Below are 25,689 nucleotides of genomic sequence, written 5' to 3'. Positions count from 1 at the left end.
CCCATAGCCCGGTTAAGTTGACACGTAAAATTAACCATCACAAGCAGCCCTTCAGGTGAGACGGAAGCAGCTTTCAACATCTTCATTCTGTACTTCCTCAAATACAAACTGTATCACAATTTGATGATTTGTGTGAGTTTGTCAGGAGGTCCAAACCCTACAAAATCATGAATTAAGTTAGACACTTCAAGTCTCACACATGCAAGCACTCCTTACGTTGTTCCAAGGACTCCACGATAATGTCAGTGTCAAATTTGTCGTTAAATTGCTTCTGAAATTCCAGAATGGGGCAGCAGTTAACATCTTGAACATTCCTCTTAAGTAATAAGGCTTCATGCTGCAATCACACCTTGATCAAGAGGCTGTAATAGGTTATATTAGGATGTAAACAGATGACACGTTGGAGAGAGCTCAGTAACTGTCAGAGGAAATCTTGCTGTGTTAGCAAGAATAAGATTTGTTTTTTTAAAATTTTTGGCTGCACCACGGGGCATACAGGATTTTATTAGTTCCCTAACCAGGGATCACACTGGTGCCCCCTACAGTGGAAACGTGGCATCTTAACCACTGGACTGCCAGGGAAGTCCCCAAGAAGAATTTTGAAGTTTGTTTCTTCTTGCAAGAATTTAGAAATGTATCCTGGGAAACATCAGCTAAAATAACAAGTATCTACCAAGTCATCCAGCCTCTTTGGCTAGACCTGAAGTGAACAGCAAGATTGGACTTCACAGCACCTTTAAAGCCATCAGATTGGCAGTGGTAAACCAAAAGTAAACTGGTTTCACCTCCAGGTCCTCGCTGGGGCTGGAGCCAAACATCAGGAGGCACCTGTGTCCTCTTTTTTTTTTTTTTTAACTATTTATTTATTTGGGCTGTGCCAGGTCTTAGTTGCTGCCTGTGGGACCTTCGTTGTGGCATGTGGCCTTCTTAGTTGCGGCATTCAGACTTCTTAGTTGTGGCATGTGAACTCTTTAGTTGCAGCATGCATGTGGGATCTAGTTCCCCCACCAGGGATTGAACCCGGGCCTCCTGCACTGGAAGCACAGAGTCTTACCCACTGGACCACAGGGGAAGTCACTTTCTTTTTCTTTTTTCTTCTTTTTTTACACACCATGGTATGAAGCCTGAAATAGTGCTGCTGCAACATGCTTTTTTAAGTCCGGTTTATTGAGGTATAATTTACATATAGTAAAATTCATCTTCCTTTGGTGTACAGTTCTGAGTTTTGACAAATGTATACAGTCATGTAACAAGCACAAGTGAGATATACAGCATTTTCATCACCCCAACAAGTTCCTGGCACCTTTTGTGGTCAACCTCTGCCCCCTAAACCCCTAAACCCAAACCCTGGCAACCATCCATTTGATTACAAAAAGTTCACCTTTTCCAGAATGTGGCCTTTTGTGTCTGGCTTCTTTCACTTAGCACGATGTTTTTGAAATTCACCTATGTGTGCCACAGGCATTTAAAAAACTTTATTACCGAAAATTTCGAACATATAAAAGTCAAATAGCATAAGAGACCACCCTGTGCCTGACACCAAATTTGAACAATTATCAACCCATTTTATTTCATCTACAGTCCCGCCCATCATGTAGCAAATCCCAGATATATCATTTCATCTACAGGCATTTCGATATGTCCTCTAAAAATTTAGGGCTTTCTTGGGGGGGGGGAAGGGATAAATTGGGAGACTGGGAATGACATATACACACTGCTATATATAAAATAGATAACTGATAAGAACCTACTGTACAGCACAGGGAGCCCTACTCAATAATGGCCTATATGGGAAAAGCATCTTAAAAAAAAAAAAAGAGTGGATCTATGTATAACTGACTCACTTTGCTGTACACCTGAAACTAACAACATTGTAAGTCAACTATACTCCAGTAAAAATTTAAAAAATAATTTTAAAAAATAAAAATTTAGGACTTTGTTTTTTTCTTTTTTGGGGGAGGGGCTTGTTAACGACAGTGCTATTATCCAACTTATTTTATTTATTTATTTATTTATTTTTCACGCACCGAATGGCATGCGGGATCTTAGTTCCCTCAACCGGGATCCAATCCGCGCCCCTGCAGTGGACGCGCGTAGCCCTAACCGTTGAACCGCCAGAGAAGTCCCATATCCCACTTATTTTAGATAAAACTTTTTGGCAAGACTAGTTCACAGTATAGGGTGCCAACTTCCTTTAGCAGCGCGCACCACGAGCCAAAAAACCTTGCCGCTCCGCGATTTTCGCCTCAGGGCTCCAAACTGTAACCCCGGAAGCGGTCTGAAGGGGGCGGGGCCGTCTCTCAGGCGTAGGCGGTGCGCGTGCACAGAGAGGCGCACCCTCTCGGCTGCCGTAGTTCGCCTCTTCAGGTGGGCGTCTCGTCGTTATGGCGGCCCTTCGGAAGCCGGTGCTGCTCGGGCTTCGAGATACTGCAGTGCACGGCTGCCCCAGGGGGCTGGGCGCCTGGACCGCGAGCAAGCTGGGCGGTGTTCCGGTGAGGTGGGGCGCCGGAGCCGGGGTCGGCGGGTGCTGGTGAGGGCTACGGGGTGAGGGAGTGGGCGAGGTCTCGGGTAAGAGTCAGGGTCTGAGTGCCTCCCTTGCCCTCAGGACGCCCTGCCCGCCGTGGCAGCGCCGAGGCCAGTGTGTGAACTTTGCAGGCAGCCGCTTGCCCTGGTCGTGCAGGTGTACTGCCCGCTGGAAGGCTCCCCGTTTCATCGGCTCCTGCACGTGTTCGCTTGCCCCCGCCCGGGGTGCGCTAGCGGCAGGGCGCGCAGGTAGGCGGGGAAGTCCCGGATCTGCCCACTGGACTTTATACCGAGTGGGCGGGAGCGGGGGTGGGGGGCCAGCACCCGGCGCACCCGGAGGGGACTGGTCAGTCGGCTGGCAGTCGGCGATGGACCCTTCACCGCAGTTTTTCTTTTCTATGAAGTTGGAAGGTGTTCCGCTCCCAGTGCCTGCAAATGCGAGAGAAAGAGACGCAGGACTCTCAGGTAAAGCGCTTGTGACTATCACATGATCTGCTGTAATTTGAGGGTATTTCGTTTAAGACAAACTTTAAGCCATGTTCTTTGAAGTACTTTGGAATGGTTTTTGCTTTTTTATGTTTATTTTTTATTACTTTTTCTTATTAGTCATCCATTTTATACACATCAGTGTATACATGTCAATCCCCATCTCCCAATTCATCACACCACAATTTGCTTTTTTTTTGAACCATAAAATGGTACTTCCTTAACGTCTTGTTAGTTGTTTTAATTATGCACTGAAGGCATGGAAGCACATAGCTTACTGATTTTTCTGTTTGGGAAAAAGTATGGGTGTGTATATACACATCATTATATATGTGTGTGTTTATAGTAAATATACTTACTGTGATAAGTATATGTGTATATAACAAACATATTTAATACGACAAAACTCGAATTTATTAAATTTAAAAAATCAGGCAAGTTGGTAGCTGCAGAACAAAATTCAGCTTCCCTTTGCCTGTGAAGGCTGCTTTATATATACACTGAATTCTTAATGTGTGCCAAGCGCAGTACTAGCAATACGGGGAATAAAAAGGTGGTGTCTGCCTATATTTGTCAGGCTTCAATTGCAGATAATAGAAAAGCACTTTGACTTTTTAAAGCTGAGACAGACTTAAAATTAGGTTTTTACTAACTTATTTGGATAGCCTGGAGGAGATGACTCCAGGAGTGACCTCCAGAACCACACCTCAGAACTGGCCTGTCGAGGAGCTGCTAACCTCTCTTGCAGTCAGGAAACTGAGATGCGTTCCGGTGAATGGAAGCTGCCCTGGTCAGAACTGTTGACTCCAGAGCCTTGCTGTCTCCAACTACAGATCAGCTACCTTTTGCTTCATGGCCCCTTCTTCCACTTCACTTTGTCTCAAGTTTGTGTCTCTCTCTAGACACAGACAGACCCCCTGATCACACCTAGGACCCCAGGTGCTTAGGAGTCTGGGAAATGTAGTTCTTTCTTACCATGTGCAATACATGAAGCACAACTGAAAGAGATGTTGAAGAAACCACCGAACGGCATTTGCCATGGTGCCCCTGAAAAGGAAACACAATATTTGTCACCTCCAACGTGCTTTTGAGTAAACGAGGTCCAGGAAGTTGAATCAGAGTGTGCCAGAGTGGAGGGCGGGGGGTGCTGGTGTTAAGGCTCCCTCAGGAAAGTGAAGGGATGGGTGGCTCAGGAAGCCAAGGGAGTAGGTGAGATCACCCGAGTGTGCTTGAACCACATTCACTGGATATTTTTCCAGAAACAGGAAGATGGCCTCACAGCTGAGGATTGGTGTGATGGTGCAGATGACTGGGGAAACGACAGGGAGGAGGCGCCTCCACCACAGGTTATCTCAGATTTTGGAAATGATTCCAGCCGTGCCAAAGACAGAGACTGGACTGCCCAGCTCCAAGACCTCTGCCTGCAGGATACTGTCCCGGGTGCTGCTCCTCCTGTGCCTCCTGGGGAAGGGATCGCCTTGCCTTCCGTGCTGCCGCAGTTCCTGCCCTACTACATCTGTGTTGTTGATGAGGATGACTACAGGGACTTTGTCAGTCTAGATCATGCTCAGAGCCTTCTGAGGGAGTATCAACAGAGAGAGGGAATTGATGTGGAACAGTTGCTTTCCCAAAGGTGAGAGTGTGTACTGCTGAGCGTGAGAGGTGATTTGATCAGGAAGCTGCCACAGTAGGTACCCTTTGGTTTTACACTCGTATCTGGGGAAACTTTTTCAGGCAGCACTTGTGTGTGTAGGAACTTTCTGCTTCACGCCTCTCAGATGAGAAAGGGAGACAGACAAGGGGATCTTACCAGCCACCCTGGAGTTAGCTTGAAAACACTTTGTTCTGTTTATAGGGACCCTCAGGAAAGTGAACAAACAGAAGTTAGGAATACCAAGTATTTACACAAGATGTGTTTACTGTCTCTTTAAGTTTTCTATTTTTAAATGTATAACAGAGACAGGTAACTTAGAAAAATGCCATTTGTTTATTGACTCTTGGCTGTGGCTCAAGAACTGGCCTAGGACCTCAGAGACCCTCCCAGAGCCTCAATTCTCCCCTGTAAAATGGGAGTGATACTGATATCTGGGTGGTGTATCTCTTCACATGGTTTTTGGAGTTAAGTGAGAGAATAGGTCTTGAAAGGCTTTATAAACCAAAACCCTCTAAAGAAGTAAGAATAATCACTTTGCTATTATAATAGAATTACAATAGGATATTTGGAGAGTTGATCTGGTTCTTTACCAGAGCTGTATCATTTGTAAGCTTTTTCAGAATACTGTTGGAGTGTGTGAAGAAGTGTTGGTGTTTGAAAATAATCCATAATGGAGAAAGAAATGGAGAGAGTCAGTGGACATAATGACTTTTTAAATTGCAAATAATTATCCAGAGTTGAAAATGGCTAGGAAGCAGGGCTTGAGAGAAGGGTGGCGGGGGGTTACTGATACTCATTATAAAGTAGTAAATATATGATATTTACATTATGTGCATATATTACTTTGGTAAAGTTTTTAAAAATCGTGTACTTTGGGCCTCCCTGGTGGCGCAAGTGGTTGAGAGTCCGCCTGCCGATGCAGGGGATACGGGTTCGTGCCCCGGTCTGGGGGGATCCCATATGCCGCGGAGCGGCTGGGCCCGTGAGCCATGGCCGCTGGGCCTGCGCGTCCGGAGCCTGTGCTCCGCAACGGGAGAGGCCACAACAGTGAGAGGCCCACATACCGCAAAAAGAAAAAAAAAAAAAAAAAAAAAAAAAAATCGTGTACTTTTCTAAATACTTTAATACTCTGGATATATACAGGCAAAAGTGTTTTTTGCTTCTCTTTTTAGTCTTTCTAGTGATGGTGATGAAAAATATGAGAAGACCATAATTAAAAGTGGAGATAAGATGTTTTACAAATTCATGAAGAGAATTGCTGCTTGTCAGGAGCAGATTTTGAGGTAAAGGCACATTTTTTTAAATTGTTTTTCTTGATTGTAAAAGTAATGTGTATTAGTTTGGGAAACACAGGGAAGTATAACAAGAAAACCAAAATCTACAGTATTCCTCAAACCATGAAGCTGAGATTTTAGTTTATTAAGTTCACTTATTTTTGATGCATTTGGATGCACACATGTAAGTAGGTTTTGTGTATTTTTTTTAAAAAAATAATTGGGGTCATAGAATATTTATAATTTTTCTCTTTTCTTTCTTTAAAAAATATTTATTTATTTATTTATTTAGGCTGTGCTGGGTCTTAGTTGCGGCCCGCGGGATCTTTGTTGCAGCATGTTAAGTTGCAGCATGTGGGCTCTTAGATGCAGCATGCAGGCTTCTTAGTTGCAGCATGTGGACTCTTAGTTGCAGCTTGCAGGCTTCTTAGTTGTGGCATGCAGACTCTTAGTTGTAGCATGCATGTGGGACCTTAGTTCCCTGACTAGGGATGGAACCCGGGCCCCCTGCATTGGGAGTGCGGAGTCTTACCCACTGGACCACCAGGGAAGTTCCTTTGGGATATTTTTATAATGGCAGTTCTTGGTGACCCTTGGATATGAGAGTAAAAGAAGGCAGCAGAAGTGGTTTTGAGCTTCTGGCTTGTGAAATTGGGTGAGTGTTGATGCTATTCTTGAGATGGGGGTTTAGGAGGCTGTTATCTGGGGTGTGGGGTCTTGATTTTTCTTGAACTACAGAGTGTGTCCTTAACAGTTTGACTTCCATCTTTGTAACTAAATCTTTGTTAGTTATGATAGTTTTGATTTTATTTCCCCTGTGCGTTCTACTTTATAAATTTCATATATTGAAGACATAATACTTTGTAATTAAGTAACAAGTGCTCATAGGATATTGAATCATAGGTCTTGGAAGTTCATTGCCCAGGTCTTCCATTTCTACCTGTGGGTCCGTGGGCGAGTCACTTAGCCTTTCTTATCCTCAGTGCCTCATCTCTAATGTGAGGATGATGATACAACTACCTATTTCATAGGATTCCTATGAGAATTAAATGAGGTGATGAGGCAAATACTCTGTAAAATATACGTAAATACTGGCTGTTGTTTGAAATCCACTATGCTATGTTTTGGGGAAGCAGAGATCTGTTAGGATCTCTTTTTTTTTTTTTTTTTTAATTGGCCGTGCTGCGTGGCTTGTGGGATCTTAATTCCCCAACCAGGGATTGAACCCGGGCCCTCGGCAGTGAAAGTGCAGAGTCCTAACCACTGGACTGCCAGGGAATTCCCTAGGATCTCTCAATAGCACTGGCATATTTATGAATTCTTCATCATCTTAGGACAAGGGTCTACTGAATCACCTAATTTCTGTAAATTCTTTGGCGGTAAGGAGAGTATATAACTCTCATGCAAAACATAGTGCCCATGTATAGTAGGTATTTGGTGGAGCCAGCACCTTTTCAAATGTGGTACGGTTGGAAAGAACCTTGGTTTAGGTCTTAGAAGACTTGGCCTTGGGCAGATGACTTTACCTGTATTTTCTCTTCTGTAAAATGGGCCTAATACCTACTTTACAGCATGTTTGGAAGGATTCAGTGAACATATTCATTCATCCAGCAAATATTTGTTGAGTCTATTTTAGATGCTGCAGGTACAGCAGGAAATGACAGAGTCCGTGTTTTTATAGCTTTAGCTTTCTAGTGAGGGAGGTTAAAAATAAATAGACGTGTTGTATGATTTCCACAAGTGATAAATGAGGAAAATAAAACATAGCTATTATAAGTAGAATGTCAGAGAAGCCTCAGAGGAAATGACATACCCAGCAGGTTATAGTATATAAAAATAATGACATAGGGAAAACTTTGAAAAATGGGTCCAGTTAAAGTGGACAGAGTAAAATCAAATGGTCTTTCTCCCCTAATACCTGATACGATGAATATAAAAGGTAAAAGTCAGCCCAAAATAAAATAGAAAAAAAACCAAGTATTAAAAAGAAAATTCCTTTCATCAGCATTGAAATAAGGAAAGGAATTTAATACCATAAAATTCAGAGTGGCAGCTCAGGATATAATATCACTAAATGTCTAATACAGTTCTGGGTACCTCACATGTATTTAAATATTTATTTTTGTAATTAATTTACTTTTCACAGAGGAAGGTAGAGAAATTTCTGGAATGGTTTAGTGTGAGTTCTAACCATACAACCTTCTTCTTTCACCTCTTCAAAATACCCTGATTAGCCCACAAAATCCTGAGAATTGCAGTAATAATCTTGAATCTGGAAAGAAGCAAATAGGAAAAGAATCTGTATCTTCTGCTGTAGCGCTGTTGGCCAGAGAACTGGGTGTGGTGGGGTGATGATGCAGGGAATTAGGAATTGCCTCTCAGAAGCAAAAGTTGTTGACTAGTTACAGTAATGATAAAGAGGTCAAGGACAATTTCTTCCCCATTAAAATGGGATCTCCCAACATGTAAGACATTTTACACTATCTGAGAAGTAAAAGTGAAACCCAGGTATTCTAGTAGATTGCATCTAGTCTTACAGAACCATATCCCCACCCCACTTCACCTACAGAAAAGTAGAAGAAATGAAAAATATGCTTGGAGAAGGGGAAAGGAGCAGACCTCTGATATGAGATAGACAGAAAATCAGTAAGAAAGCCCACACACCGTTTTGGAGAAAACAGGTGGTCTAAACAGAGTTGCCCCCTTCAGGCATGAGCTAGATGAAAAGTGGCATGCTGCTCCTGTAATCATATTATCGACAGTAAAATTAAAGAAATGAATAGTACAAACAAAAATGAGCCAAGAACCATATCTGGAAGAAAACATAATCTGAGAACACATAATTCCCAGCAGAGTTTTCAAGATATAGAAGAACTTTGTAAGAAAATACATTCAGTAAAACCCAAGAGCTCAAAGTTGAGAAAATGAAGTAACTATGAGATGCCAAGGGAAATTGAGTTGCTAAAGAAACCAAGCCACACATTACATATTGAATAAATTTAGAAATAATAGACTTGGCTGAAAATCGAAGTATTGACGTGGTGAAAAGAGTTGTGAAAATCTAGTGAATGCAGAAGAAAAATACAAAGCAATTAGAGAGAAGGTGATATCTATGGAAGGTTGATAAATATAACTACTATAAGGATAATTGGTGTCCAAAATAGAGAACTCAACAAATGGATGAAAAACAATACTCAAAGATGAAATAGGAAATTTTCCCCAAAATGAAATAAGAACTGAATCTGCAAATATTAAAGTACAAGAGTGATTGAAGTGAGAGACCTAACCTGGTGGTGGTTTTAAAAGTATTTTCGATTAAGGTCTTACTGTATAGCACAGGGAACTATATTCCGTATCCTGTGATAAACCATAATGGAAAAGAATATGAAAAAGAATATATATATATATATATATGTATAACTGAGTCACTATGCTGTACAGCAGCAGTTAAACACAACTTTGTAAATCAACTATACTTCGATTAAAAAAATAAAGTCTGTCTGATAATTCCGTCATTTTGGCTGTTGATCTCCTGGTATTCACTTTCTTCATGGGTCAATTTTTTCTGCTTCTTTGAATATCTAGTAACTTAAAAAAATTGTTTACTGGAAATTGTATGTTAAAGAACAGTAGATACTGAAGTTAATATTTATTCCTTAGGGGTATATGCCCCTTCTTCTGTAAGGCCAGTACTGTGGGGGGCTGAGTCTTCTTAATCTGCAGTTGAGCTGAGTCTGGGCTTTGTTGCAGTTTTAGTTAGATTCAGTTCAACATTAGCTTTAGTGCCTTCATCTAGACTTGGTAACCATTGATAAGAATTCAGATATCTTGCTATGATATACAACCTTGCAGCTAGTTTTCTGGGCCTTTGGATTTTCTTTACTCTCTGGTTTTGCTCCGGATACTCTCCAAGAAAGAAACAAAATTTGCAAAGCGTGGTCTTAGATGTTGGAATGTGACTTGTACGTGGCCCTGATTCACGGTTCTTTATTTCCTTGCTCTAGGTATTCCTGGAGTGGAGAACCACTTTTTTTGACCTGTCCTACATCAGAAGTCACTGAGCTCCCAGCCTGCAGTCACTGTGGAATCCGAAGGATATTTGAGTTTCAGCTTATGCCAGCGCTGGTCAGCATGCTCAGAAGTGCTAATTTAGGTAATAAGCCGTTTATTTATTTGAGTTTGTGGGTTTCTAGCACTAATTTGGAATTATTTTAAAAATGAAAGACTATTGTTTCATTTTTGTTTCCTTATAAAATGTAAGCATATTACAAAAAATTTGGGAAATTAGAATTATTATTATTTTTTAAATATTTATTTTATTTTAAAATTTTCTTTATTTTTTTTTGGCTGCATCAGGTCTTAGTTGCGGCATGCAGGATCTTCGTTGAGGCATGTGGGCTTCTCTCTAGCTTGGCATGCGGGTTTTCTCTCTCTAGTTGTGGAACGCGGGGTCCAGAGCATGTGGGCTCTGTAGTTTGTGGCATGTGGGCTCTCTTGTTGAGGTGCGTGAGCTCAGTAGTTGTGGCGTGCGGGCTTAGTTGCCCCACAGCTAAATTAGAATTATTTTAAGGAAACGTGTTGCTTCCATTTGGGGCTATTATAAATAAAGTTACTATCAACATTTGTGTACAAGTCTTTATATGGACAGGCTTTTCGGTAAGTATCTAGGAGAAAAATGGTTGAATTATATGGTAGGTGTGTGTTTAACTTTTTAAGACATTGCCAAACTGTTTTCCAAAGAGGTTGTGCCACTTATATCCCAACCAGCAATACATGAGAGTTGCACATCCTTGGCAACACTTGATATGGTCTGTCTTTTTCATTTTAGCCAGTCTCAACAGATGTGTAGTGATGTCACATTGTTTTAATTTGCATTTCTCTAACAACTAATGATTTTGAGCATCTTTTCATGTGTTTATTTACCACTGTATGTTTTCTTTGGTGAAGTATCTGTTCTAATCATTTTCTCTTTTTAAAAATTGGATAGTTTGTCTTCTTTTTTTTTTTTTCTTTTTGCGGTATGCGGGCCTCTCACTGTTGTGGCCTCTCCCGTTGCGGAGCACAGGCTCCGGATGCACAGGCCCAGCGGCCATGGCTCACGGGCCCAGCCGCTCCGCGGCATATGGGATCCTCCCAGACCGGGGCACGAACCCGTATCCCCTGCATCGGCAGGCGGACTCTTAACCACTGCGCCACCAGGGAGGCCCTTGTTTGTCTTCTTATTATTGAATTTTGAGAGTTTTGTATCTATTCTGGATACAAGTCCTTTAGTATATAATTTATAAATATTTTCTCCAAGTCTGTGGCTTGCCTTTTTTTATTTCTGTTTCTTTTGGTATGGACTTTATTCTTTAGAAGCTTTCAATTTACAGAAAAATTAAGAAATAGTACATAGAGTTCCCATATACCTCACACCCAATTTCCCCTTTATTAACATTTTACATTAATATGGTACTTTTGTTACAATTAATGAAGCAGTATTAATACATTATTAACTAAAATCCGTAGTTTATTTAGATTTCCTTAATTTTTACCTGATATCCAAGAGCCTGTCCTGGATACCACAGTGCATTTAGTTGTTGTGTCTCTTGCCTGTGATGGATTTTTAGACTTCCTCGTTTTTGAAGACCTTGACAATTTTGGGGAGTACTGGTCACTTACTTTGTAAGATGCCCCTATATTGGAATTTGTCTGATTTTTTTTCTTATAATCAGAATGAGATTATGGGTTATTGAGAGGAAAATCACAGGGGTAAAGTGCCATTTTCTTCATGTCACACATGATATCAAGGGTGCATCTTTATACATTGACTGTTGATGTTAGCCTTGATCACCTGGTGTTTCAGGTTTCTCCACTTGAAAACAATTCCTTTTTCTCCCCCCAGTCAGAATAAACTGACTTGTCTTTTTATTCTCTAAGCAGTGTCCTTTCAAAAAACAGTTTTTAATTTTGAAGGACAGTTGATTAATTTTGTCTTGTATGGATCATGTTTTTAATGTCTTGTCTAAGAAGTAATTGCCTAGCCCAAGGACACTAGTTTTTTCCTAGTTTTATGTTTTACATTTAGATTTATGTCCATTTTGAGTTAACTTGTACATATGGTGTGAGGTATGGATCCACTTCATTCTTTTCCATGTGAATATCCAGTTGTTTCAGCACCGTTTATTGATAAGGATATTCTTTCTCTGCTGAATTATGTTTTACCTTTGTTGAAGATTGGTTGTCCATACATGTGTTAATGTATTTGTGTCCTCTCTATTCTGCATTCTGTTCCGTTCATCTGTTTTTCTGTTTTGACGCTGCTGCCACACTGTCTTGACTACTGTAGCTTTGTAGGATTTGTAATCTGGTAGTGTCAATCTTGCAGCTTTATTCTTCCTTTTCAAAGATATTTTGACTCTTCCAAGTCCTTTGCATTTCTGTGTTTTTAAGAATCAGCTTGTCAATTTCTTTAAAAAGTAAAAGGCATTCTGGGGTTTTGATTGGGATTGCATTGATTCTCTGGATCATTGCGGGGAGAATTGATATCTTAACGTTGAGTCTTCCAATTCATGTACATAGTATGTCTCTCCATTTATTTAGATTCTCTTTAATTTCTTGCAGCAGGGTCTTATACTTTTCAATGTATAGTCTTGCACATCTTTTTTCAGTTTTGTCTTAAATGCTTTTTTATGCTATTGTAAATGGCATTTAAAAAATTTCAATTTCTGATGTCTGCTGCTAGTATATTTAAATATAATTGATTTTTTAAAAGATGTGTTGTAAAATATACATACTTAAAATTTACCATTTCATGGTCATGAAGAACCTAGGGGCAAGATGGCAATAAAGACACAGACCTACTGGAGAATGGACTTGAGGACATGGGGAGGGGGAAGGGTAAGCTGGGACAAAGTGAAAGAGTGGCATGGACATATATACACTACCAACTGTAAAATCGATAGCTAGTGGGAAGCAGCCGCATAGCACAGGGAGATCAGCTCGGTGCTTTGTGACCACCTAGAGGGGTGGGATAGGGAAAGTGGGAGGGAGGGAGACCCAAGAGGGAAGAGATATGGGGATATATGTATATGTATAGCTGATTCAGTTTGTTATAAAGCAGAAACTAACACACCATTGTAAAGTGATTATACTCCAATAAAGATGTTAAAAATAAAAATTTACCATTTTAGCCATTTCTTTAAGTGTATAGTTTAGTGGCATTAAGTATATTCACACTGTTATGTAAACATCACCACTATCTGTTTCCAAAACTTCTTTGTTATCCCAAACAGAAAATCTGTACCCATTAAGAATTAACTACTCCCCCACTCCCAGAAAGGAATTAATGCCCCCATTTTCTCTTCCCCTAGTTGCTGGTAACCTCTATTCTATCTCTTTCTGTCTCTGTGAATTTACCTATTCCAGATACCTCATATAAGTGGAATCATACAACATTTGTCCTTTTGTGTCTGGCTTATTTCACTTAGCATAATGTTTTCAGGGTTTGTCCATGTTGTAGCATGTATCAAAATTACCTTCCTTTTTATAGTTCATTGTATGTATATACAAATTTTTTTCATTCTTTAACTTGATGGGTTCCCATCCTTTAGCTATTATGAGTAATGCTGCTGTGAACATTGGTATACAAATATCTGTTTGACTCCCTGTTTTTAGTTCTTTTGGGTATATCCTAGGAATGGCATTGCTGGGTCATTTTTAGAGCTGTAAACACATACATTGAAAACAAAGAAAAATCTCAAATCAATGACCTAACTGTTTACTGTTTAAGGAACTAGAAAAAGAAGACCAACCAACCAAAGCTCACAGAAGACAGGAAGGAATAAAGGCTAGAGCAGAGATCTTAAAGGATAATATAAAAACAACAGAGACAAGTGTTCAAAACCAAATTTTTTGGTGTGGGTTCTTTAGGATTTTCTACATATAAGATCAGATCATCTCTATTTACTAATATATATTTTATATATATACACACACACATATTAGTATTTGCTAAATGTAATGATTTTACATGGAACGGTGGCTGATTACATTTGATCTTTATGACCATTGAGTATTCGTAGGTGCATCTAAAGTACTTTTAGAACAGACACGAAAATATTCCATCTACTCATCGGATTCACAAAACATGTTTATTCATTGTACAATATTTTAAAAGGTTAGCGTGGTTTCATTTTAGAAGCAGAAATTCTGCCCCTTAAGATGATTAGTTGACCAAGGCACATGTTTGGCATAATCATACACAGTTGAGGGATAACGGCTTCTATCTCTTTGCACAACTGCCACAGTCACTCATGTATGATATCTGCAATGAGGGCGTTTTTGTGTCAGCATTATCTTTTTCCAGTTTACCAGTAATTACCTAAGGTACGTCATACCCATTTTCTCTTTTATTTCAACAATCGGTAAACTTTTCTTCTGTGGTTGTGGAAGTGTTCTTAACATGAACAGACCTTGTCATGTGACATATTTGTTTACCATGGCCTACTTCTCTTTTTCAATCAGAAACAAGGAAAATTGTTTGCTTTTTGTATTCCCTACTCTATTTCAGATCTAACCTGATTTCTTAGGACCTTTATATTTTTCTTTTGAATCGCTTTAAACACATAAGAAGAGATCACTTTTTATCTTTACCTACATCATTAGGTGTATGGACATTATAATAACATGTAGTTTTTACTACACTGAAAATCATTTCAGGCTTTGATCTTGGAGTAGTTTTTCTAAGAGGTGACTTGTTCCTGGGACAAAATATAGCAACAACTAAAATCACTTGCAGGATTGTCTACTATTTTTGTTTCTTTAAATTTGTCAGTTTCGGGGGCGTCCCTGGTGGTCCAGTGGTTAAGACTCCCTGCTTAAGGGCAAGGGTTTGATCCCTCATTGGGGAAGTTCTGCATGCTGTGGGGTGCAGCCAAAAAAAAAAAATTTTGCCACTTTCTGGTAATTATCCTAGGAACTGGTGAGTTCTAGGTATTTTTTAAACAATTCTGATTAGAAAAATCAAGATGAAACACTGAATCTTTGTGGTCAGAAATTCTGTTATAATTATTCTAATATGAATATTTGAGTTGCAGATAATTTGATTTTGATCTGTTAGTGTGGAAATGTAAGCATGGAGACAAAGACAAAATAAAAACAAGCATTCTTGGGATTTCCCTGGTGGCGCAGTGGTTAAGAATCCACCTGCCAATGCAGGGGACACGGGTTCGAGCCCTGGTCCTGGAAGATCCCACATGCTGTGGAGTAACTAAGCCTGTGTGCCACAACTACTGAGCCTGCACGCTAGAGCCTGCGTGACACAACTACTGAAGCCCATGTGCCACAACTGCTGAAGCCCGCGCACTGTAGGGCCCACATGCTGCAACTACTGAAGCCTGCGTGCCCAGAGCCCGTGCTCTGCAACAAGAAAAGCCACCTCAATGAGAAGCCCATGCACTGCAATGAAGAGTAGCCCCCTGTCAGATTTCCCTGGTGGTGCAGTGGTTAAGAATCCGCCTGTCAACACAGAGGACACGGGTTCAATCTGTGGTCTGGGAAGATCCCACATGCTGCGGAGTAACTAAGCCCATGCACCACAACTACTGAGCCTGCGCTCTGGAGCCCGTGAGCCACAACTACTGAGCCCGCGTGCCACAACTACTGAGCCTGCACTCTAGAGTCCGTGTGCCACAACTACTGAAGCCTGCGTGCTTCAGCTGCTGAAGCCCGTGTGCCTAGAGCCCGTGCTCTGCAACAAGAGAAGCCACTGCAATGAGAAGACCGCGCACTGCAATGAAGGGTAGCCCCTGCTTGCCGCAACTAGAGAAAGCCCACGTGCAGTGATGAAGACCCAATGCAGCCAAAAAAATTAAAAATTAAATTTAAAAAAAAGAAAGAAAAACAAGTAGCCCCTGCTCACTGCAACTAGAGAAAGCCCACACACAGCAACAAAGACCCAATGCAGCCAAAAATAAAAAATAAATTAATTAAATAAATTAAAAAGAAATAAATTTAAAAAAACAAGCATTCTTGGAAAAAAGATCAGATCATCTGCAAGAGAAATAATTTTATTTTTTTATTTTTAAAATATTTATTTATTTTGGCTGTGCTGGGTCTTAGTTGCAGCACACAGGATCTTTGTTGTGACATGTGGGATTTTTAGTTGCGGCATGCGGGCTTCTTAGTTGCAGCATGCGGGCTTTTTAGTTGTGGCATGTGAACTCTTAGTTGTGGCATGCATGTGGAATCTAGTTCCCCGACCAGGGATCGAACCCAGGCCTCCTGCATTAGGAGCACGGAGTCTTACCCACTGGACCACCTGGGAAGTCCCCAATAGAGATAATTTTACTTCCTTCTTTCTGATTTGTATGCCTTTTATTTTTCTTGTCCAATCGCTCTATATAGAACTTCTGTATTGAATAGAAGTTACAAAAGTAGGCATCTTTTACTTGTTCCTGGTCTTAGGGGAATAGCTTTTCGTTTTTCACCATTGAGTATTAAGTTAGCTGTGAGTTTTTCATATGTATGGCCTTTTTCAGATTGAGGAATTTACCTTCTATTCCTAGTTTATTGAGTGATTTTTATCACTACAGAGTACTGAATTTTGTCAGATGCTTTTTTTCTGCATCAATTGAGATGATCATGGTAATTCTGTGGATTCTGTTCATGTGGTATATTATATTGATTTTGGTATGTTTAAACATCTTTCCATTCTTGGGATAAGTCCCATCGTATCATAGCATATAAACCTTTTTATAAGCTCCTGGATTTGGTTTGCTAGTATTTTGTTGAGGATTTTTGCATCCGTATAAGGGATATTGGTTTGTAGTTTTCTTTTAATATCTCTGTCTGGCTTTGGTATTAGGATAATACTAGCCTCAGAGAATGAGTAAGTAGTCCCTTCTATTCAGTTTTTTGGGAGGCTTAAAGAAGGATTGGTGTTTATTCTTCTTTAAATGTTTTGTAACATTTACTAGTTATATCCTCTAGTCCTTGGCTTTTCTTTATAAATTTATTTATTTTATTTCTCTTTGGCTGTGTTGGGTCTTCGTTGCTGTGCACGGGCTTTCTCTAGTTGCGGTGAGTGGGGGCTGCTCTTCATTGTGGTTCGTGGGCGTGGGATCTTCCCGGACCAGGGCTTGAACCTGTGTCCCCTGCATTGGCAGGCGGATTCTTATCTTATCTTAGCATTTCTTACAGGGCAAATCTACTGTTATGAACTCCCTCAGCTTAAAAAAAAAAAAAAAGAAAATCTGGTAATATCTTAATTCTCCTTCAATTTTGGAAGATAGTTTTGACAGATACATAATTCTTTATTTACAGTCTTTCAGGATGAAATGTGTCATCCTATTGCCTCCTGGCTTTCATGGTTTCTGAGAAATCAACTGTTAAATCTTATTGAGGCTATCTTGTATGCAACTAGTTACTTCTGTCTTGCTGCTTTCAAAGTTACCCTTTTGTCTTTGAGTTTTAACAGTTTGTCACGTTAACATTTGACTACCCTGTGTCTGGTGTGGATCTCTGAGTTTTTGCTGCTTGAAGTTTGTTGAGCTTCTTGGATGTGGTGTTGGAGCTAGTTGCTAAATGAAAGAAGGAAAATCTCTAAAACTTACTAGTGTCTTAATTGAGCTCTTACTAGATGATGAAGTGTTTCACTAGACTCCAGAGTTCCAAAATAGATAGTTTCAGATAGTTCTTCCAGCTCAGTAGCTGCTTTAGTGGAAGATCAGATTCCTAGAGCTTCCTACTCTGCCATGTTCCTTGACATTATTTCCACAATTGATTTTTTTTTTTCTTTTGTGGTACGCGGGCCTCTCACCGCTGTGGCCTCTCCCGTTGCGGAGCATAGGCTCCGGACGTGCAGGCTCAGCGGCCATGGCTCATAGGCCCAGCCGCTCCGCGGCATGTGGGATCCTCCCGGACTGGGGCACGAACCCACGTCCCCTGCATCGGCAGGCGGGCTCTCAACCACTGCGCCACCAGGGAAGCCCCACAATTGATTTTTGTATACTGATCTTGTGCCCTGCAACTGTTCTATTGATTATTTTGTTGATTACATCAGGTTTTGAACATAGACAATCTTGTCGTTTGGGGATGAAGACAGTTAACTTCTTCCTTTCCTTAGCTGGCTGTCTTTTTATTTCTTTTTCTTTTCTTTTCTTCTTTTTTTTTTTTTTTTTTTTTTGTCTACTGCACTGACTAGAACCTCAGTACAGTGTTGAATGTAAATATGAGAGCAGACATCCTTGTCGTATTTCTGATCATAGGAGTAAAGCAGTCAGTCTTTAATCGTTAGGTAGCTTAACTGTAGGTTTTTTTTGTTAACTGTAGGTTTTTTGTAAATGCTCTCATCAGGTTGAAGAAGTGCCTGTCTAATCCTATTTTTTTGCGTTCTTTTTTTTTTTTTTTAACAAATTTATTTAATTATTTATTTTTGGCCGCGTTGGGTCTTCGTTGCTGTGCTTGGACTTTCTCTAGTTGTGGCGAGTGGGGGCTACTCTTCGTTGTGGTGTGCGGGCTTCTCATTGAGGTGGCTTCTTTTGTTGTGGAGCATGGGCTCTAGGCGCACAGGCCTCGGTAGCTGTGGCATGTGTGCTCAGAAGTTATGGCTCATGGGCTGTATAGCGCAGGCTCAGTAGTTGTGGCGCATGGGCTTAGTTGCTCCGTGGCATGTGGGATCTTCCCAGAGTAGGGCTTGAACCCATGAACCCTGCATTGGCAGGCAGATTCTTAACCACTGTGCCATCAGGGAAGTCCCTTTGAGTTCTTTTTAATAGCTGTGTATACAAGTATTATTTAAGTCATGTTAGCAAATTGTTGCATGGTAGGTATCTACCAGTTTCTGTTGCCATCAGCCACATAGGAGGTTGTTGATATCCCAGCATCTTTTGCAGCATCTGGTACAAAATTTTGGAAAAGTTTTGCAAATATTATTGTTAAAAATGTCATAACCTAGCAATTCCACCCAAAAGAATTGAAAACATACGTACACCAAAAACCTGTACACAAATGCTCGTATCAACATTATTCAGAATACCCAAAAAGTGGAAGTAACTGAAATGTTCATCAACAAATCAGTGTACAAACAAAATGTGGTATCTCCAGTGAGTATTATTCTGCCATGAAAAGAAAGGAAGTACTACATGATAAACGTGCTACAAATAGTTGTGCCTTGAAAACATTATGCTAAGTGAAAGAAGCCAGACACAAAAGACTACAAATTATATGATTCCATTTATATGAAATGTCCATGATAGGCAAATCCATTGAAACAGAAGATTAGTGGTTGCTTGTACCTGGAGGCAGGAGAGAATGGGGAGTGACTGCTAACGGGTATGGGCCTGGGGTGTCTTTTTGGGGTGATGAAAATGTTCTGGAATCTGATAGTGGAGATGTTTGTATAACTATGTGAATATGCTAAAAACCAATGAACTGTAGCTTTAAAATGGTAAATTTTATGGCATGTGAATCATATTTTAATTAAGAAAAACACTGTGTAAGCAGCTGCACAAACTCATAATGCCTTTGGTGATCCTTATAAGGATGGCAGGGACAACAATTATGACAGCAAAGTGATAATTATAACAATTAGGTTTAATGGAGAAAAACAATTTTTAAAAAATATTTATTTTTTGGCTGCGTCGAGTGTTAGTTGCCGCACTTGGGATCTTTGTTGCGGTGCATGGGCTTCTCTCTTGTGGCACGTGGGCTCAGAAGTTATGGTGCATGGGCTTAGTTGCCCTGCAGCATGTGGGATCTTAGTTCCCCGACCAGGGATCGAACTGGCATCCCCTGCATTGGAAGGTGGTTTCTTAACCACTGGACCACGAGGGAAGTCCCAATGAGGTAATTAAGCCAACTTAAATAATGAACATTCATTCTTTAGGAAAAAACGTTAGTTTTATTTTGCCCTTTTATGTATTGATAATATGTAGTTGCATATGTTTTTTTAACCAGTATTTCTACAAATTAATGTTATTGACACCAATCCTGTGAGCCCTTAACTTTTTGAGATCTTCATATTTTTCTTGCTGAGGTATTTATTCTACCTCTTCCTTGTTTGTTACACATCCTCCTCTTTTTTTTTTTTTAACTACTTTTGTGTTAGGTTTTCACAGTTCAAAAATGTATGGGTTTCTCTCAGTCTTTATTGTTGTTTTTTTTCTTTTCTTTTTAAAATTCTAAGTCAAAAAGTCTATCTCCTAGTTGTTTTTCTAGGAGATGGCTTTGTAAAATATTTAAATCATTACTCTGTGCAATGTTAAGTTTACTTACATTGTTGTGACACGGATCTCCATAACTTTTTCATCTTTCAAATCTGAAGCTCTGTACCCATCAAATAACTCCCCACAACCCCTGGTAACCACCATTCTACTTTCTATTTCTATGAATTTGACTACTGTAGGTACTTCATATAAGTAGAATTATAGTATTTGCCCTTTTGTTATTGCCTTACTTCACTTAGCATAATGTCCTTAAGGTTCATCCATGGTAGCATGTGTCAGAATTTCCTTCCTTCTTAAGGCTGAATAAATATTCTATCATATGTATATACCGATTTTGTTTATCTGTTTGTTCGTTGATGTACACTTGCTTCTACCTCTTGGCTATTATGAATAATGCTGCAGTAAACATGGGTATACAAATATCTCTTTGAGATCCTGCTTTCACTTCTTTTGGTTATATACCCAGAAGTGGAATTGCTGGATCATATGGTAATTCTATTTTATTTTATTTTTTCGAAGAACCACCATACTGTTTTCCATAGTGGCTGCACCATTTTATATTCCCAGTCAACCGTGCACAAGAGTTCCAATTCTTCCATGTCCTCACCAACACGTATTTTCTGTGTTTTTCATAGTAGCCATCCTAATGGGTGTGAGGTGCTACGTGATGGTTTTGATTTGCATTTCCCTAATGATTAATGATGTTGAGCATCTTTTCGTGTTCATGACTTATTAGTCATTTTCATATCACTTTATGTAAATGCCTGTGCAAGTCCTTTGTCCATTTTTTAATTGGCTTATTTATTTATTTTTGTTGAGTTGTAGGAGCTGCTTATATATTCTAGATGCTAACTCCTTATCAGATATGATTTGCAAATATTTTCTCCCATTCCACTGATTGTGTCCTGTGATGCACATAAGTTTTTAATTTTGATATAGTCCAATTTGTCTGTTTTTACTTTTGTTGCCTGTGTTTTGCTGTCATATCCAGGAAATCCTTACCATGTACTTCGTTTTAATTAATTTATTATTTATTTATTTATTTAATGGCTGCGTTGGGTCTTCGTTGCTGCGTGCAGGCTTTCTCTAGTTGTGGCGAGCGGGGGCTACTCTTCGTTGTGGTGCCCGGGCTTCTTGTTGCGGTGGCTTCTCTTGTTGCGGAGCACGGGCTCTAGGCACGTGGGCTTCAGTAGTTGTGGCTCGCGGGCTCCAGAGCGTAGGCTCAGTAGTTGTGGTGCACGGGCTTAGTTGCTCCGTGGCCTGTGGGATCTTCCCAGAGCAGGGCTTGAACCCGTGTCCCCTGCATTGGCAGGAAGATTCTTAACCACTGTGCCACCAGGGAAGTTCCTAGGTAATGGGTTCTTTATTCAAGAGGCCCTAGTTTCTAAAAAGATCCTCTGAAATTAAGAGAATTATATTAATTCCATATTTCAATTTTGAATAGTACGCATTTGGCTCCTTTACTATAATAGATAAGGAAATGTATACCCTACTCCATCTCCAAATATTTTAGTATCATTTTTGCTTTATCAAGGTTTATAAGTCTGTATTCTATAGCCATAATTCTCACAGCTGTTTAGCCTATGAATTCTTTATTTTGACTGTTCTCTCCTAGCTGGAATCTATCAAGTAATAACCTCAAAGAGGGCTCGTAGGTGTTGTTCTTACTTTAGAATGTGTGTGCTGGTCTGCCTTTATATTTGAAGGACAACTTATGTATAAAGTTCTTAAGCCCCACTTTCTTTCTTCAAAACTTTGTAATTGCCCATGCTGTCAACAGTGAGAGCCCCGCCAGTCCTTTTATCTGGTACCTCCTGTCATCTCCCATGGCTGCGTCTCACCGCGAAGTATGTTTTGGCATTGAATGTTGCTTTGTAGAAGTCTGAGGGTGGACTGATTCCACCCCTCCCACCGCTGCCACCTTTGTAACTAACTTTATGCTAGGATGCCCGTAGAATTTTCTTCATTTATGAAGTCCGGGCACTGAACCAACATATGTCTTGCCATCCCATTGTTCTGTAATCCTTTTATTGTGGGACAGGATAGGTCTTCCGACCCATATATTTAGTTTTTCTTCCTTTTTATTTCTGAGTATCTTTTCTATTGAATTTGTAGCTTTTCTATGGAAGCAACACCAGTTGCTTTGGTCAGCTTTCTCCTCTCAAATGCATGCTTTTCCCTTTCCTTCTACATTCATTGAGATTCTCTCAAGCCTCTTTTTCTACCTGTAATTAAGTTTCACCTGTCTTTTCCGTTTCTTGTGGTTTCTGATGTTTTTCATTGGATGTGTAATGGGACTGTTTTGATCTCCATATACTGTGTCTTTCTCCTCCCCCTCCCTCATCCCCCAAATGTGGCAGGTCTCTGGGCTCATGTATAATACTCAGCTACTTGGTATTTTATTCTATCTAATTCCTTACACCTCCTTCTTTCCTCTCCTGGTGGTTACTAGTACTGAGTTTCAGCCTTCAATGCCCTCTGAAAACTGCCTGTTGCTCATTCTAGTTGGGAATTATCTCAAATTCACATTAATTTTTCAAAATCAGCTCTATTTTGACCTTTCTTTGTACTTTGATTTTCTTTCCATTATTGCTGTCTACATTTTTAAAAGGTATTTTTCTTTGATTTTCTTTCCATTATTGCTGTCTACATTTTTAAAAGGTATTTTTCTTTCGCTGCTGCAAACCAGTTGCCCAACTCCTCCTTTTGACTCCTGTTTTCCTATTCTGATTTCAACAGGAGTTCTTGTTGCTCATGTTCTCTTGATGACATTCTTCGTGGCTCCATCCATCAATAAACTTCTATAAATTCTTAGGATTTATTTTCTACTTTTTGCCTGTATCCTTTCTTGGAGGTAGTGTTCTGTCAGTGTGACATATTTTTTTGTTTGTTTGTTTGTTTTTGTGGTACGCGGGCCTCTCACCGTTGTGGCCTCTCCCATTGCGGAGCACAGGCTCAGCGGCCATGGCTCACGGGCCCAGCCGCTCCGCGGCATGTGGGATCTTCCCAGACCGGGGCACGAACCCGTGTCCCCTGCGTTGGCAGGCAGACTCTCAACCACTGCGCCACCAGGGAAGCCCCAGTGTAACATATTTTAAAATGATCTTCAATGTCAGATAGTCTAGGCATTTGTAATGAAGACTAATTGAGACTTTTTGTTTATTTTCAAAGTATATTTTACTGAGACTTCCCTGGTGGTCCAGTGGCTGGGACTCTGTGCTCCCAATGCAGGGGGCCTGGGTTCGGTCCCTGGTCAGGGAAATAGATCCCACATGCCACATCTAAGAGTTCGCATGCCACAACTAAAGATCTCACATGCCGCAACTAAGACCTGATGCAGCCAAATAAATAAATAAACATTTTTTAAAAAAATAGTATATTTTACTGATAAATCTGTGGGTTTTTTGCAATCAGCAGTCACTTTTTGTAAGAATACTGAAACTGTATTGTGACTGAAAACTAGTGAGCACTGTTTTTGCTTTAAGTAATTATTTTTTCAGTGTGTAAGGTAGAATTACTCCCTGTGGCAACGCCAATTATCCTGATATTGAGCCATCTTTTTCCTTCCTTTGTATTATCTTCTAATTGCTTAACCTCTTTGTTTAACAGTTAAGACTTAAGATGTGCCCGGCTCTGTTCTAAGTATCTTACATGTATTGGCTTATTTACTCCTCCTTACAGCAATCTTATCATCATGATAAATATAGTCATTATAACATAGAGGTGAAATCACTTGCTCAGGGTGGTAGAACTCAAGCTCTAAACTCTAAACTCAAGCAATCTTGTTCCAGAGTCTTGGCTCTATCCACTAAGCAAACTTTGAATTTTTTTTTTGATGGGTATACTATTTTATTAACATTTAAATTTCACCAAGAGTTCAAGTATATGCTAGCCATTTGTTCAGATTTTTGAAATAAAGACAAAATGGGCAAACAGCTTTGAGGGTGCGATGTATTTAACACTGCACAATATATTCACCAACTAGACAGTCGAAGGGGTGGTATGACTATACACTTAGGAGCACCAAGTACAGGAACAAGCCCTGGAATTGGAAGAAAAACCTGCTATTCAGGACTGAACAGAGGTCTTTGGTTGCTGACAGAATCTCCCTTGACTTCAGATGTGAGACAAACCAAGGGAGTCTGTCAGTATACAAAAACCACTGCCTTTAATAACAGGATGGACTTGCCAGAACCAATTCAGATTGTGGGGACCAGTCTGAAGTGAGCAGGGTTGGCTGGAGGCTGGAAATGTTGCAGCTGAAGGCCAGCATCGTCAGATGACAGCAGCCATGTTCTAAAAATCGCTGATTTCTACACAAGCTCCTAAGATGCTTTCCCCAAACAGGGCAAACTGTTAATACTGAGTGTATCTCATAAGTTTTCTCTTTGCTGGAATCCTGAATATGTTGTACTTTTCAGGTCTTTCTGTGGAATTCGGAACCATTCTAATATACACATGTGAGAAGAGTTGCTGGCCTCAAAATCATCAGACTCCCGTGGAAGAATTTTGTATTATCCAAGAGGACCCAGATGAATTATTATTTAAGTAGTGCATTTCCTTTTGTGTTTTTTTGTTTGTTTTTTTTTCATTTTTGGCTGCGTTAGGTCTTTGTTGCTGCACGTGGGCTTTCTCTAGTTGCGGAGAGCGGGGGCTACTCTTCATTGCAGTGCGTGGGCTTCTCATTGCGGTGGCTTCTCTTGCTGCGGAGCACGGGCTCTAGAGCACAGGCTCAGTAGTTGTGGCCCATGGGCTTAGTTGCTCTGCAGCATCTGGGATCTTCCTGGACCAGGGCGGATTCTTAACCACTGTGCCACCTGGGAAGCCCTTTCCTTTTGTTTATATAAATTAAAGCAAATTTTAATGTTTAAATTGTGTTTTTACCTCATTTTGACTCACAATTTATTAGCTCTTGTTTCTTTTTGCTTTTTGGCACCCCTGATGGGTCTGGAGCCAGGACTAGAACCTCCCAGCTGTGGGCTGGTTAACCCTTCCAGGGTCAGTGGCCTGTGTCCACAGTGGCAGCTCAGAATGTGGCTCCTCTGTAGCCCAGAGGGCAGGTGATCCTATGTAAGCAGACCGGTGGGTTCTAGGAGGGAGAGCAGCTGGAGAGCCATGAGTGCAGCCAGCCACGTACCCCCCCTGCAGCCTTGGCACTTTTGCTGTCCCTGGGTGCTGACAGAGCAAACTACTGGAACTGCTCCAGCTGCTTGAGGCTCCTGCCCTGTGACGTGAGCTTTTTAGACCTGCCTGGTATTCCCCCACCCCAGGCTCTCCGCCCTCACCTCCTGCCCCTAAAGCATCACAGGAAGGGGGCCCTTTCTCTCTTCTGGACATTGTCCTTCCATCCAGCTGTCTACCTCTCCAATCTCCCCTTTCTCCATTTAGTTTTTATGTTATCAGCTGCTTCCATTCTGCTACCCCTTGACAGCAGCATGAAAACACCTCCACCAGCTGTGTACAGACCTGCTGTTTGCCTGCATAGATGAGGAAACTGGGTGTTAACATAAACAATTTGATTGATTTATGTTAATAAACATAAACT

The 25,689-nt window shown here is 40.5% G+C and overlaps 1 protein-coding gene across 1 annotated transcript; it reads left to right on the top strand.

The window, feature by feature from the left end:
• Window positions 1–2,343: 2,343 nt before the first annotated feature.
• Window positions 2,344–25,016, top strand: PDCD2L (programmed cell death 2 like). Its single transcript, XM_060083996.1, has 7 exons — window positions 2,344–2,492; window positions 2,606–2,772; window positions 2,928–2,988; window positions 4,269–4,642; window positions 5,836–5,946; window positions 9,942–10,090; window positions 24,566–25,016. The coding sequence occupies exons 1-7, from the start codon at window positions 2,385–2,387 to the stop codon at window positions 24,694–24,696; spliced, it is 1,101 nt and encodes a 366-aa protein (XP_059939979.1). The 5' UTR covers window positions 2,344–2,384; the 3' UTR covers window positions 24,697–25,016.
• Window positions 25,017–25,689: the final 673 nt, after the last annotated feature.

Source organism: Mesoplodon densirostris, chromosome 19 (genome assembly GCF_025265405.1).
Source record: "Mesoplodon densirostris isolate mMesDen1 chromosome 19, mMesDen1 primary haplotype, whole genome shotgun sequence".
Lineage (NCBI taxonomy): Eukaryota > Metazoa > Chordata > Mammalia > Artiodactyla > Ziphiidae > Mesoplodon > Mesoplodon densirostris.
The sequence above is the reverse complement of the archived record's forward strand: the minus strand, read 5'-3'. Positions and strand labels throughout refer to the sequence as shown.

What these genes read in the sequence shown, in the direction of transcription:
- PDCD2L (XM_060083996.1), top strand. Translation starts at nt 2,385, where the DNA reads ATGGCGGCCCTTCGGAAGCCGGTGCTGCTCGGGCTTCGAGATACTGCA. An exon ending in GCTAGCGGCAGGGCGCGCAG is followed by an intron (nt 2,773 to 2,927) that starts GTAGGCGGGGAA and finishes TTTTCTATGAAG; the next exon opens with TTGGAAGGTGTTCCGCTCCC. An exon ending in AAGAGACGCAGGACTCTCAG is followed by an intron (nt 2,989 to 4,268) that starts GTAAAGCGCTTG and finishes ATATTTTTCCAG; the next exon opens with AAACAGGAAGATGGCCTCAC.